The sequence below is a fragment of the Oncorhynchus gorbuscha genome, linkage group LG24 (genome assembly GCF_021184085.1).
Source record: "Oncorhynchus gorbuscha isolate QuinsamMale2020 ecotype Even-year linkage group LG24, OgorEven_v1.0, whole genome shotgun sequence".
Classification (NCBI taxonomy): domain Eukaryota; kingdom Metazoa; phylum Chordata; class Actinopteri; order Salmoniformes; family Salmonidae; genus Oncorhynchus; species Oncorhynchus gorbuscha.
The window spans coordinates 13,090,080-13,105,017 of record NC_060196.1 but is presented as its reverse complement, the minus strand read 5'-3'; the positions used below and the strand labels follow the sequence as shown (position 1 = coordinate 13,105,017).

General features: G+C 45.0%; 2 protein-coding genes across 2 annotated transcripts in view; both read left to right on the top strand.

Annotated features, from left to right (window-relative positions):
* LOC124012991 (PDZ and LIM domain protein 3-like) overlaps positions 1 to 7,537 on the top strand; it is an 11,996-nt gene extending 4,459 nt beyond the window's left edge. The window contains exons 2-7 of the mRNA XM_046327094.1: positions 1,556 to 1,707; positions 2,364 to 2,448; positions 2,769 to 2,956; positions 4,444 to 4,571; positions 5,584 to 5,695; positions 7,129 to 7,537. Of these exons, the coding sequence (XP_046183050.1) occupies positions 1,556 to 1,707; positions 2,364 to 2,448; positions 2,769 to 2,956; positions 4,444 to 4,571; positions 5,584 to 5,695; positions 7,129 to 7,318 (855 nt within the window). The 3' untranslated portion in view covers positions 7,319 to 7,537. The remainder of the gene's footprint in view (positions 1 to 1,555; positions 1,708 to 2,363; positions 2,449 to 2,768; positions 2,957 to 4,443; positions 4,572 to 5,583; positions 5,696 to 7,128) is intronic.
* A 1,427-nt stretch (positions 7,538 to 8,964) lies between these two features.
* On the top strand, positions 8,965 to 14,163 carry LOC124013059 (coiled-coil domain-containing protein 110-like). The gene is made up of 4 exons (XM_046327191.1): positions 8,965 to 9,113; positions 9,433 to 9,536; positions 9,790 to 11,356; positions 11,474 to 14,163. Exons 3-4 carry the CDS (start codon positions 9,820 to 9,822, stop codon positions 11,557 to 11,559), a joined length of 1,623 nt encoding a protein of 540 aa, XP_046183147.1. The 5' UTR covers positions 8,965 to 9,113; positions 9,433 to 9,536; positions 9,790 to 9,819; the 3' UTR covers positions 11,560 to 14,163.
* Positions 14,164 to 14,938: the final 775 nt, after the last annotated feature.

Sequence of the window (14,938 nt, the reverse complement as noted above, 5' to 3'; positions counted from 1 at the left end):
AGACCAACCTAACTACAGACAGATGATGAGGTGGTGCTGATATACAGCAGACCAACCTAACTACAGACCAACCTAACTACAGACAGATGAACTGATATACAGCAGACCAACCTAACTACAGACAGATGACGAGGTGGTGATATACAGCAGACCAACCTAACTACAGACAGATGATGGTACTGATATACAGCAGACCAACCTAACTACAGACAGATGAAGGTGGTACTGATATACAGACCAACCTAACTACAGACAGATGATGAGGTGGTGCTGATATACAGCAGACCAACCTAACTACAGACAGATGATGAGGTGGTGCTGATATACAGCAGACCAACCTAACTACAGACAGATGACGAGGTGGTGCTGATATACAGCAGACCAACCTAACTACAGACAGATGACGAGGTGGTGCTGATATACAGCAGACCAACCTAACTACAGACAGATGATGAGGTGGTGCTGATATACAGCAGACCAACCTAACTACAGACAGATGACGAGGTGGTACTGATATACAGCAGGCCAACCTAACTACAGACAGATGACGAGGTGGTGCTGATATACAGCAGACCAACCTAACTACAGACAGATGATGAGGTGGTGCTGATATACAGCAGACCAACCTAACTACAGACAGATGACGAGGTGGTACTGATATACAGCAGGCCAACCTAACTACAGACAGATGACGAGGTGGTACTGATATACAGCAGACCAACCTAACTACAGACAGATGACGAGGTGGTACTGATATACAGCAGGCCAACCTAACTTTGATGTGCCATTTGATTATGATGAAGAAAGAGTGCAAGATAGAGGGAGAAGAAGGGAGTGTTAGAGAGAATAAGAGCGGTGGAGTGTGAGACAGAAATAGGGAGAGAGATGAGGGAGGGAGGGGACAAGGGAGGAAGGGAGTGAGATGGGGATGGCATGCTTGTGTGGTGAGGTAAGAAGGATATCCCCATGTTTTTGTGTGACTACGGAACCAGACAAATATGGCACACATTTCTGCCTGGCTATTAGTAGATTATTAACAGCAGCATGCACCTGCTCCTTACTGATCTCTCTCTCCCTCTCATCTCTCTGTCTTCATCTCTCCCTCCCTCTCCTCTCTCTGTCTCCATCTCTCTCTCCGTCTGAATGATCGGGTTTTATTAGTCACACCGAGTTACATACGGGAGAGCATCGTAAAAACATACCTTGAAAACATACCTTGGCAGCAGCCAGGGTTCTCACTTCAAGCTCTCTCTTTTCTCTCTCTCTCTCTCTCTCTCTCTCTCTCTCTCTCTCTCTCTCTTTCTCTCTCTTTCTCTCTCCCTCTCTCTCTTTCTTTCTCTCTCTTTCTTTCTTTCTTTCTCTCAGTTCAGTTCACTTTCTAAGTATGAAAAGTGAAGACATTGGCTTACTTCACAAAAGTAAACGAAGACAACACTAATAACAGCCACCGTTATAATAACAGCAACTGTTATATTATAAATATTTGTGATAATGGAATTGATAATTGATCAATCTTATGTGTCACCACTCTCGTTCGCTCTCTCTCTCTGGGCAGATCACTCCGGGCAGTAAGGCGGCGGTGGCCAACCTGTGTCCTGGTGATGTCATCCTGGCCATCGAGGGCGTCCCGGCGGAGGACATGATGCACTGTGAGGCCCAGAACAAGATCAAAGACGCCATCTACCAGCTCATCCTCACGGTCCAGAGGTCACACTGCTCACATGCACACACAGGAATGCACACACGGATATTAGTCATCTCACATAAACGCATACACACACACACACATACATACACGTACGCCAATACACACACGCCTCTGTCCAAACATCACTGACACAAGCGACTACCAATGAAGTGAACAAACTGTCACTGGTTGGGTGTATCCTATGACACACACAGCTAGTCAATCACACATTCATGTTGGACTAACTACAGAACTTCCTTGATGAATCCCAAGATATCTTTTAACACGCACATAGAACGTTCCGTCTTATGTAGAATGTTCCAGAGCTGGCAAAAGACGAGCTCTCGCATTCCTGTTCTTTGATTTCACACCCAACGACGCCAAGAAAGGAGCTACACACACCCACTCTCTAATACAGACACACTTGTACACGCCCACGCACATACTCACACAAATACTCTCTCATACACACACACACACACACACACACACTTTTATACTGTTCACACCCCGAAGGAAGTCTATAAAGTTGGGTTTGATTTATGAGTGCTCAGCGCACCGTGGCCCAGCCGCCATGTAAACTGGTGTTTTGACTGTGGTCAGAATCCTTTCACCTGCGGCCCGAGGGAGTTGACAGTGAGCTCTTGTTTGATTGTGACCCGATTCTTGTTCCCAGACCAGAAACCAGGCTATGGTCGCCTCAAGTCACGGAAGACGGGAAAGCCAACCCGTTCAAAATCAACTTGGAGGCTGAGCAGCAGGTGAGAGAGAGAAAGACTGTGTGTGCGTGAGTATGTGTGTGTGTACCTGCATAGCTTGTATGTGTGTATTTTTTTGTTTTAGTTGTCTATATATATTTGTATCTACGCCTGTTGGTGTTTTTGTGTGTAATTACACGTTTCCATCTAGAAAAAAGTCAGAGAACATCACAAGGCCTCCTTGTCTTTTTCTCTCTCTCGCTCTCGCTCTCGCTCTCGCTCTCGCTCTCGCTCTCGCTCTCTCTCGCTCTCTCTCGCTCTCTCTCGCTCTCTCTCGCTCTCTCTCGCTCTCTCTCGCTCTCTCTCGCTCTCTCTCCGTTCAGGAGTTCAAACCCATTGGTACGGGTCACAACCGCAAGGCCCAGCCCTTTATAGCTGCAGCTAACATCGACGACCATCGTCAGGTGGTGAGCACAGCCTACAACACCCCCATAGGCCTCTACTCCTCAGGCAACATCCAGGACGCCATGCACGGACAGATGAGGGGCCTGGTCCAGGACAAGCCAGAGGGGTGAGTTGGCTGGCTGGGTTGGTGAGATAGTCGGTGGGTTGATGGGTGGTTGGGTGTCTGTCTGTCTGCCTGCCTGCCTGCCTGCCTGCCTGCTTGCTTGCTTTCAATCTGTCATCATGGTGATATCAGTAAGCTATATAAGCTTCCGCTGTCATCTTCTATGAAAGCCTCTGTTTGTTTGTTTCTGCCAGAGTTGGGTTACTGTAGCTAGCGCTATTCCGAAACACATACAGTGCATTCGGAAAGTATTCAGACCCCTTGACTTTAGTCAGCACAACAGTTTTCAGCTGTGCTAACATAATTGCAAAAGGGTTTTCTAATGATCAATTAGCCTTTAAAATGATAAACTGGGATGATAAACCCAGTTTATAGTAACAATAAGGCACCTCGGGGGTTTGCGTTGTGTCATTCATAAGAACAGCCCTGGCCGTGGTATACTGGCCATATACCACAAATCCCTGAGGTGCATTATTGCTTAAATATAACATATTCAATCCATGTTTAGTATCATAGGCCTGTTGATCTGATTCAGAAAACTCTGATTAGATGACTTGGTGTTCTGGCTGTGGGCGGTGACTATAAAAAGAGTTGTGTATACGAAAGGCGTCTGCACACTCACGCTTCATCACCTCTAACCTCCTCTCTCCATTCTCCTCCCGTCCATTCTTCCGCTCTGTTTTTCCCTCTCTTCACTTCCTTTTACGGATGTCTGCTGGTGCCTGTGTTATGTGTGTCTCTGTCGGACCTGGGTTCAAATACTATTTGAAATATTTCAAATACTTTGAGTGCTTGCTCTAGCCTGCCTGGAGTACCACGTGGGTAGGGTTTTGTCATTTTGGGACTATTTTATTGGTCCATTAAGCCAGGCAAGCTCAATAAAGCACTGATAATGTATTTGGAAATTATTTTCAAGTAGTATTTGACCCCAGGTCTGGTCTCTGTAATGTCTGGCGAGCCTCCTTTTGCCTGATGCGGCCTACGATAGCCAAAAGCCTCAGGGCCTTGTAGTGAGAGTGCCCCAGCTGGCAGGAATAATTTCCCTCCGTGACTTACAGCCTGTCCCTAAACCTGGAGCTGGGGGGGTCCAGACCCCCAGGCCTCAATTACGACTCTGATGTTAAATCTGACATGGAGGATAGTGTTGTTATGACTACACTGGTGTCTGCTGGGCTCGATGAACAGTGCTTTCCATGGTAGCCGCAGATCTCGGATGGAATAGGTGCAGTCGATGTCAATTAAGGCAGCCCCCTTGCACCTCTCTGATTCAGAGGGGTTGGGTTAAAAGTGGAAGACACATTTCAGTTCAATGCATTCCATTGTACAACTGACTAGGTTTCCCCCTTTTTTTTCATCTCCACAAAAATGTGGGATATTTGTGTTTGTGAGTGTGTGCCGCATCTGTTATTAATGCTCACCTCTGTCTGTATTTTTGCGTGTGTGTGTGTGTGTGTGTGTGTGTGTGTGTGTGTGTGTGTCCGTCTCTGTAGTAGCAAGACGCTGAGCTCCATCGAGGAGTCTGATGTGTACCGCATGCTCCTGAAAGACCAGGAGGAGCCCCAGGAGCCCCGGCAATCCGGTTCCTTCAAGGCCCTGCAGGACTTCGTCGACAGCGACGGTCAGTTCTCCACTAAGTATCTTCTCTTTCATTATGGTATGGGTGGGTAATGATATCATCATTCAGTGTGGATTCCAGGCTATAATGCTGCAGACCCGCACTCAAGAAGAGCTTCACGGTTGCATGAAATAATGTATTTCTTCATGAGACATATCAAGGACTAACCTGTTGGTGTTGAAGCCGTCGTCAGTGTGGGCTAGCTCTCTCCCACTCACACACTTCAGGACCTATAGTTGAATTAAAACCTCTAGCTATCAACATGGCATACATTTTGACCCCAAGAAAAAACTGTTGGAAAGAGTCACAACCAAATGGAAGATATGATTTGAAATCAGTATTTTGTTGTCCATTAATTTTATAAGGCAAAGCAGAAGGAGCTCATATAGAATGCACGTTGCTCTGATCTTGGAAAGTGGGTGTACAAGGAGTAAACTCTATATACAAATGAATTAGTAGGGAACAGATTACATGTCTAGGCTTTGGTTCAGCAGGCTAACATTGTCAGCTTGAGTGGTACTGATGACCCAGGCTTGATATCTTTACTTGTGTTGCTTATTGTAAAGGGTCTTTGGGTTTTAGAAAAGTGCTATATAAAGGCCTATGAACAAAAATATAAACGCAAGGTGTAAGGTGTTGGTCCCATGTTTCATGAGCTGAAATAAAAAATCCCAGACACTTTCCATACGCACAAAAAACGTATTTCTCACAAATTCTGTGCTAAGGTGTCATCATCAATATACTGTGCTATGGTGATATCATCAATATACTGTGCTATGGTGTCATCATATCTGTGACATCATATATGTCTCTAATGCTCTGCTCCCTTTTGTATTTCAATATTAAAATAATTGAATATACTCCATGTACAGTATGCTCCTAATTTGTATAATTTGTTTGTGACTTGTATTCTTTGTCACAAGTGGTAACCTATTCCCTATGTATTGACCTGCTCGAAGTAGTGCACTATATAGGGAACAGGGTACCAATAGTGTGTGTCCCATGTGTTGTCCAGGCACTCGCCCCATGGTGACGAGGACAGTGAGAGCGCCCATGACTAAGCCACCGCCGCCCACAGGAAACCTGCAGAAACTGCCCATGTGTGACAAGTGTGGAAACGGCATTGTGTGAGTACTTCGCGAGACAAAGCTGCTCCGAGAATGTCGTATGAAAAAGTTGGTATTGAGTTGTTTCAGTACTTAAAAGAAGAGCTACAGCCTGAAAATCCAGAACCTGTTTTGAGATCACGTTCCACTCCTTTTATTCCGTGTCATTTGCCAAGGACAGGAGGCTGCTGAGGGGAGGACGGCTCGTAATAACGGTCGGAACGTTTGATGTCTTTGATACCATTCCACCAAATCCGCTCCGGCCGTTACCACGAGCCAGTCCTCATCCAATTAAGGTGCCATCAACCTCCTGTATTACCAAACAGTATCTTTCTTCTACAGAGAGTTTGCTTAGTTGGGTTAACCATCCGTGTTTGGTCAGACAAAGAGTGGCAAGGAGTATAATGATATATAGCAGAAACAAACTGCTACCCAGTCCAGAAGAGTTACACCTAAAAAGTTCTGCCAGAACCTCGTCGCCTCTTGAAGGTCCATTGCAGGCTGTTTTTTAGCTGGTTATCAAAACATTTCTGGGCAACAGATTTGTTTGATTTGTTATCGATTGAAATAGTCATAATAAACTATTAGTGAAGAATTTCTCAAGCAATCATTTTGTTAGGACTGTCTGGGAGGGGTCTGATTGGGGAGGGGGGAAACTGAACACGAGCTGTTATTGGCAGAGAGGTTTGGAAAAACCCGGCCAAAACTCCATCCCACTGAAACAGGCTGAAAATGTCAGGCAGTCTTTTTTTTAAGCAGCTCTTACATTGAAAGGGCATTATCATAATGTTCACAATTTGACAGTATTGTTCCAACCTCTTAGTGTAGAAATGTATGTAAAACACAGGAAAATCACATTTTTTTAACTGCACTGGGCCTTTAAAGGGGAAGTTGGAATTTGAGGTTGTACTTTTGAATATTTCTAACATGTTTCTACCAGATCTTTAGACTACAGACTGGCATATGAGAAATATGTATGAGAGAACATGTTATCAGGTGAGAAGCAACGTAGCTGACAACAATGTACGACTGAGAACACCTGCTCTTTCCATGACAGACTGACCGGGTGAATCCAGGTGAAAGCTATAATCCCTCATTGATGTCACTTGTTTAATTCACTTCAATCCGTGTAGACGAAGGGGAGGAGACAGATTAAAGAAGGATTTTTAAGCCTTGAGACAATTGAGACATGGATTGTGTATGTTTGCCATTCAGTGGGTGAATGGGCAAGACAACAGATTTAAGTGCCTTTGAACGGGGTATGGTAGTAGGTGCCAGGTGCACCGATTTGAGTGTGTCAAGAACCGCAACGCTGCTGGGATTTTCACCCTCAACAGTTTCCCATGTGTATCAAGAATGGTCAATCACCCAAAGAACATCCAGAAAACTTGGGGGAGGGAGGGGGTCAGCTTCAGCGGTAACTTCAACTTGTTAACTCTGTTGTTCTCCTATAGGGGCACAGTGGTGAAAGCGAGGGACAAGTTCCGTCACCCTGGCTGCTTCGTGTGCACCGACTGTGACGTCAACCTTAAACAGAAGGGCTACTTCTTCGTGGAGGGCCAACTGTACTGCGAGACCCACGCTCGTGCCCGGACAAGACCCCCGGAGGGCCATGACCTTGTCACCACTTTCCCCTCAGCATAGGATCCTTCTCACACAAACACACACACACACGCGCACCAGCCTAAAAACTCTGTCTGCCAGTGAGGCACCTTTGATTGTAACTGTCTGTGTCTGTGTTCTCCTGTGTTCTCAATTGTCTGTATGCTCTGTTTTGCACAAATCCTGAGAGTGCATTTGTTTGTGAATACACTTACATGTATACTACTCTCTTCCTTCAAATAAAGGGGGGTTTTGACTCCATGTTGTGGAAATGCCTCATATGTTCTTTCTCTTCATCCCTTTCCTGAGCTGGCTGACTGGCTGACTGACTGACAGGCAGACACACTAGATGAAGTGCTGGCCCGTCACAGTGGCACAGAGGGCACTGAAAGCCCCTCAAGGGGAGGGGGGGGGGGGTGAGGAGCTGTGAATGTGTCACCTTCCCCGGGTCAGTTGCGCTTCCTCACAGGGTGTCACGGTGGGCATAAAGGGTACTGTCTGTTTACGATCTGGGATTTGGCGTCCGGCCAGACGGTGAGCCTCAGTGAATGTGTTGTAAGGTCAGCAAGTGTTTGGGAGACAGCTGAAAGGGATGAATGCGAGGACGGACAACTGTGATTAGACCAAAACGAATTAGATAAAAAGTTACATCTCTTCTGTTGGTTGAGCTTGTCATACACCTACTATGTGCATGAGCGGATCATTATGAGAATGTGAGGAGTCGTGTCACTGAAGTGAACCTAATTAATGTCGCTAGCTTGCATTATTTCAACCTTTATCCCGAAGAGACTATACTTTCCCCTAGTGTTCAGTAGCCATCCCAACAGCTGTGTGGGTTAAGAAATGAATGGATATGAAGTGGTAGTCTGAAAAGATATGTTGGTCCTGGATGTGTAAATTAAGTCACAATAGCAGTCAATGACATTTTGTTTTGCGTACTCTTTTCAAAAAAGTGAACTAAGAGAGGTGTTATGAGGTAAGTCGACAGTGATGTAGCCTATATCCTTCCACCAGTTGTGAGAGGCCTATAAAACCGGCCCTGGCCCCAATAATAACCCATAGACCCCAGCTAAATAATGTACCATCGGCCCAGTGAATCAGACACGGATACATTTTCTTTCTCTGAATACTGTGTCTTGTGTGACTTTTTGTAGGTCACTTTTCAGTTCCCACACATTTCGATGGGCTCAAGTGTCACGTCCCTCTTTTTCTAGATGATGCCAGATGTTTTCTCAGTGGGGCAAAACATCACAGACATTTGACAGGGTGAGATCACAGGTAAGTTGATCCTGTTGGCTATAACCGTAAAAGGAAAAGGGTACCTTGGCATGAGTCTGTATTACAACATGGCATAAGGGTGAGAAGTGTTGGCACAAGATACAACAGCCCAGTTATCCATGAAACGTTGTAAACAGGCCTATAATAGGCCTACTATAGAACAATATCTCATTTGAAGCATACAGATATTTCTTAAGAGACTAAGCATATGTATAGATTAGACATGACTTGTTAAAATTGCAAAAGGTTCAGTCTCAAAAGGCTCCCAAACCCCCCAAAAATTGAGGGGTGTAAATATGGTGTGTGAAATAACTGTTGATGCTGAACTTCGTGCTCCCTAGTAAATCATTGCGTAATGTTACCATGTTAATCGGAATTCTGATTTCCCTCCAAATCTATCCGCACTCTGATTGGAACCAGAATGCCGGTTACCATGGTAACATTACGCTATGATTTATTGGGGAGCACGAAGTTTAGCAAGTCTTGAAACTAATGAGCTACGATTATTAATTAGCAGTTAGAACGTGTCATGTTCAAGCAAACAGAGTTTCTGCAGAGGGTAAGTTATTATTTGTTTACCTTTTGACGACGTTTTACTATAACGTTCGCTAATTACCTAGCAAACAACGCCTGGCTTTGACTAGCTACAGTAGCTAGCTAAGTGAGTTATTTAGTTAGCTAACTTTAGCTACGTTAGCTAGCTACAGTCACCATGTAGCTGGCTTTTTAACCCAGTAATGTTGATAGCCTTGAGTCTTAACATGAGAGGTCTAGCTGGAAAATTAGCTAAACTATCCTAAATGAAATGGCATTTCATCCCTACTCATGAATGTTTTAGGTTACCGTCAATGACTAATATTAGCCCCATTCCTGTTCAGGGACCAAACGTGGTGTCATCTAGCCATCACCCCAGAGAGCATCAGCAGCTTGAGAAGGCTCCTGCACACCTGAGGCCCCTCTGTCTCCAAGAGAAGGCAACAAGGTTGAATGTTAATAATGAAGACATATCATGTCCTGCATTTAAGATAGGCATTTTTATGTTATGACGTTGTTTGATGATAGTTACAAAGAATATAGCCTAGGCTTTCATTATGAAATACATCAAGTGTTCCATATGCTAAGTCTACTTGTTGGAGAGTAGGCTAATTGGCTGCTGAATATCTATGTACAAATCTGCGTTAAACCCACAATAACATTTTATTATCGACCTCACTCATTCTTTGCACTCATTTCAGGTTGAGTGGAGCACACTGGTTTCACAGCACATGGAGATAACACGGCCTCTTCGTAATTGTAACAGCAAATCAGGGATATCTTCAGAAAAGTTTAACAACGTTTCATTGATGAAAGAAACAAATGAATCAGAGACGCGTAGCGCATCCTACAGGCATTCACCGACGCCGTTCGACTCTGCCTGCTCCCCGAGACGCATTGGCTCAGGAGACCGAGCTCTCGTGACAAACTATACATCTGAGATGATAGTCGATTTGGGGAATACGGTGGACAGACTGAGAAACACTCTGGTGTCACTGGAGGAGGACAACCTGAGCCTCAACAAGAAGATAAGAGAAAACACGACGGAAGACCGCCCATCTTTGGCCAATCACAATGTCTTAAGCTCAACAAGTGGCAACAATTCACAGGAACGCCCATCTTTGATCAATCACAATGTCTTAGGCTCAACAAGTGGCAACAATTCACAGGAAATGGCTGGTGATCACAGTCCCGCCTTCAAACTCAATACCCACACTGTCACTTTCAACATTGCCAAAACATACCCAGAAAGTCAGAGGCAAGATACACCATCCAAGATAGAGGAGACTAGGATGAGAGAGATGCTCAAAATGGAGAGCCTATCCTTGGAGGACAGGTGCGTTCACTTGGAGAAGGAGAAACAGGACTTGCGGAGGAAGCTGCGGAAGACGGAGGACTACTGCAAGGAGTGCGTCCGCGAGCTCAAGAGGATCCTTCCAAAGTACGAGGACCTCAAAGCATGGAATAAAACCCTGGATAAGCGCAACAAGCAGCAGGCCGCAGAGAACCGCAGACTCGTCAACGCTCTTGAGGCTGAGAGCCAGGCAGGGGAGAGATCCGGGGATCCCAGCCTGGTTCGGGAGCCCAAAGAAGGGGATGGTGACAACCGGGTGTGGGTTCAACTGGAGAGGGCCAACGATCGCTGCACCCAGCTCACCCAGGAGAAGGGGCAGCTGGAGGACCGAATGGACTCGCTGGCAAGGGAGGTCAGCCGGCTCACGAACGAGCTGGATATGAGCTGGGCTGAACTCCATCGGCTGGGGGTCAGGTGTAGAAGCTCCCTTGAGGGGAGCACGACTAGGGACGGCAGCCCTCTGGCCTCGTCGGGCAACAAACACCAACACCTAGCCGAATGCATCCTAGACAGCGTGGGGAAAGAGCGCAAGGCCCTGTCGGGCTCCGTGGCCCATCTCAAAGAGGAGAACAAGACACTACGAGAGAACCTCAAGCAGAGCGTCAAGAGGGGTGAGGAGGCAGAGGGCGGAGCCAAGCAGCTGAAGGGATTGCAGGCCATGTTAGAAAGCTGCCTGCTCACGGTGCAGCAGGAGAAAGACCTGCTAATGCTGGAGGTACGGCAGCTCCACCAGGAGTACATTGATCTCAGCAGTAGCATCTCGCTGCAGCTGAGAGAGAGGAGCCCCGTCACCACTGCCAGGATATTAGCAGGGTCACATGAGGTGATTGATGATGGAGCCAGGCAGCAAGAGAGTCCAAGGCAGCCTCTGAACAGCAGCCCTATTACCAGAGAAATGCTGGATGGCCCTGTAGGTAAGGTTAAAAGCTAACAGAAGATGCACATTTTAAAAGTAGAGACGTCACCACTAGTTGTCTTTCTTGGAGCTCATAATTTGAATGACTTTCTTTCTTTTTCTTTGGACTGTGTAGGCGGAGAGGCAATTGACCATATAAGGAAGCGTTTCGAGGAGCAGAGAGCCCAGAGGTACAAAAACATCATCAATCAGAATGAATGAGGCTGTAGCTGGATCAGTCGGCCAGGCAGACTGGGTGTTGACCTCTACCTCCCGTACCACGACCTGTGTGACAGAGGAGTCAGGAGGAGTCAAACATACTGTAGCTTATCGTAGAGCTCTCTGCACCACTTTACCAACAATGTGCCCGTCACAGTCATGTACCATATGCACAGTATAGATTTTAATTCCCTGATTATATTATGCTTTTCAAATTATTTTGTCAGTGTTATCATTTCTGATGTTATTTACTTGAGAATTCGAACTACTGTAGATAACTGACATATCAAGGCTTGGGACGATGCCAGTATTACCATACTCGTTAGTAATGTTGCAAGGAAACAAAACATGAAGTGGATTTCACTTCTTTACGAAAACCGCTTTGATGTTGGAAACAAACATCATTATGTTGTCATCCAGAGTCACATGTATTTATTTTCCAAGCTATAGCACATAAAATGTTATATATATAACAGGTTTTTAAAGGACCAAAGAGTTTGGTCTGCTTCATGTTTTAATTTCTGTCATGGGGAAAAAATATTGTGATAGCGGTCAAAGGCACTGCATCTCGGTGCACGAGGCGTCACTACAGTCCCTGGTTCAAATCCAGGCCGAATCACATCCGGCTGTGATTGGGAGTCCCGTAAGGCGGTGCACAATTGGCCCAGCGTCGTCTGGGTTTCACCGGGGTAGGCAGTCATTGTAAATAAAAATGTATTCTTAACTGACTTGCCGAGTTAAATAAAAAAAATCATCCCGGACCTATTTGTTGCTGTTGTGGATCACATGCCCCATGTAGTTTCAGTTGGAGAAGGTCTGGATATTTTTGGACAGTAGGGGGAGCTGTTGTATCATTCATGAGACACCTCTCTATTGGGATCTATTAGACCTCAACAGCCAAAAGGTTTAACCAAAAGGGGTCATCACAGTTTATGTTGGTAGTATGTAGTCTGCTGTATGCATCATTCATTCTAACATGTCTAATCAACATCCATTGGGCATTACAATCCAGTTGGTGAGGTTTTATATTTGATTCCCTTGTTTATAGGCAGGCCTAGTATTGTAGTGTTTGCTATTTTGCACCCAAAGACCCAATAAGTCAGATGGAAACCCACCATTTTGAGTTAACACTTTATTTGGATAATCCATATGTAGATGCTCTACAGACTATCTACTAACCCTAACCGTAACCCTTACCCTAACCGTAACAACCCTTACCGTGGCAAGCAGTTGCTTATCAACGGATAGTATAACGATCTGCAGAGATTCTACAGATGGACTATCTGCATTATCCTAATAAGGTGTGACCCCTTTTGACTCCTTATGGTTACACAGATGGAAGATGAGCACATTAGGATTCTGTATACCCCGCTAGCCATGCCATGCTAATCATTGGATGGCTTTTGTGGGACTATATGACTCACATCTCAGCGTGTCTTGAGGCTTTCATTCTTGTCCGTTACCCATCTGTCTGGCAGTAAGAGTTGTTGTGTTGCATTGTTGTCATCAGGCCACTTATGCTTAGCTACTCCTGCCAACTTTAGTCTATTTAGTCATTTCAGGAAGAAAGAACCCCATTCTTTGACAGAATCAATACATATTTCTTTGTCTCCCCCCGAAAACACGTTTTACTTTCTGACTTGTCCCATTTGTCTGGCAGAAAGAAAGATGTATTGCATTGTCATCAGGCCACTTATCCTGAGCAACTTTAGTCTATTGAATAATTTCACAAAGTAAAAACTCCATCGTTTGACAGAATCAATACTTTTTTGTTATGTCTCCCGGGAAAAATATTTTTGACCTTCATGACATTCATTCTCTCACTGATACCTCACTGATGTAACTGCTGCTGTCATTACATGCTACAGTCAGCATGTGAGTCATTAAATAATTATTTAATGTCTATCTGTCGTAAGAAAATATTATATGGGCATTTGATATTGATTCTGTTTCACAAATACTCATACTAGCCTATAACTCGCATTCTGTCAATGGATTCATAGGCTTTGACTTCAAAATGTTAGATGGATGGAAAGCCAAGCGGTAAGTCATCAACTTCACTGCTTGCATCCTAATGTGATTCCGTAGTGAACACAGACCGTATCAAAGGGAAAATGACATGCGTCTTAAACCACATTGCTCATGTCCTTCAGACTTGATTTAGAACGGGGGGCAGCTCCCCCCCCCCCCCCCCACGGGCTCCGCTCTCTGTAAGCCGCAGGTCAATAACTTTCGACAGCCTGATAAACCATTATTGGTTTACGTGCTGAATGGTCCATGAATGAGTTACTAAAAACAGAGGCATTGAACCAATCCCCGCCACACAACCGCAGTGATGGGCTAAGAAACAGGAAGAAAGGACAGCCTCTTAAATGATCCAGAAATATAGTGAGGACATATTCTAGCGGTAATGAGACTGTTTGCTGCAACCAAAGGCGAGGGAGGGGTTCCGGATCTGTCATGGACTGTCTAATAATATAGCGTACATATAATTGTGCCAGAGTTGCGATATACACTGAGTGTACAAAACATTAGCAACATCCTAATATTGCGTTGCACCCCCTTTTGCCCTTAGAACAGTCTCAATTTGTCGGGGCATGGACTCTACAGGGTGTCGAAAGCATTCCACAGGGATGCTGGACCATGTTGACTCCAATGCTTCCTACAGTTGTGTCAACTTTGGGTGGTGGACCATTCTTGATACACACGGGAAACTGTTGAGTTTGAAAAACCCAGCAGGGTTGCAGTTCTTGACACTCTCAAACCGGTGTTCCTGTCACCTACGACCATACCTTGTTCAAAGGCACTTAAATGTTTTGTCTTGCCCATTCACCCTCTGAATGGCACACATACACAATCCATCTCTCAATTATCTCAAGGCTTAAAAATCCTTCTTTAACCTGTCTCTTCCCCTTCATCCACACTGATTTGAAGTGGATTTAACAAGTGACATCAATGAGGGATCATACTGTAGCTTTCACCTGGATTCACCTGGTCAGTCTGTCATGGAAAGAGCAGGTATTCCTAAAGTTTTGTACACTAGGTTTACATAACATGCTCTACAGTAGCCATAGCTCTAGTTAGGTCCATCTATCCAAAATCCACCATGCATGGAAATTTGTCAAAGACTCTAGCCACCCTAGTCATAGGCTGTTCTCTCTGCTACCGCGCAGAGTCTTGGTCCAAAAGGCTCTTTAACCGCTTCTACCCCCAAGCAATAAGACTGCTGAACAATTAATCAAATGGCCACCGGACAATTTACTTGTAATATTATTGTGTTTTTTTACTTTTAGTTTATTTAGTGAATATTTTCTAACTCTATTTCTAGAACTGCATTGTTGGTTAATGGCTTGTAAAGTAAGCATTTCACAGTAAGGTCTAC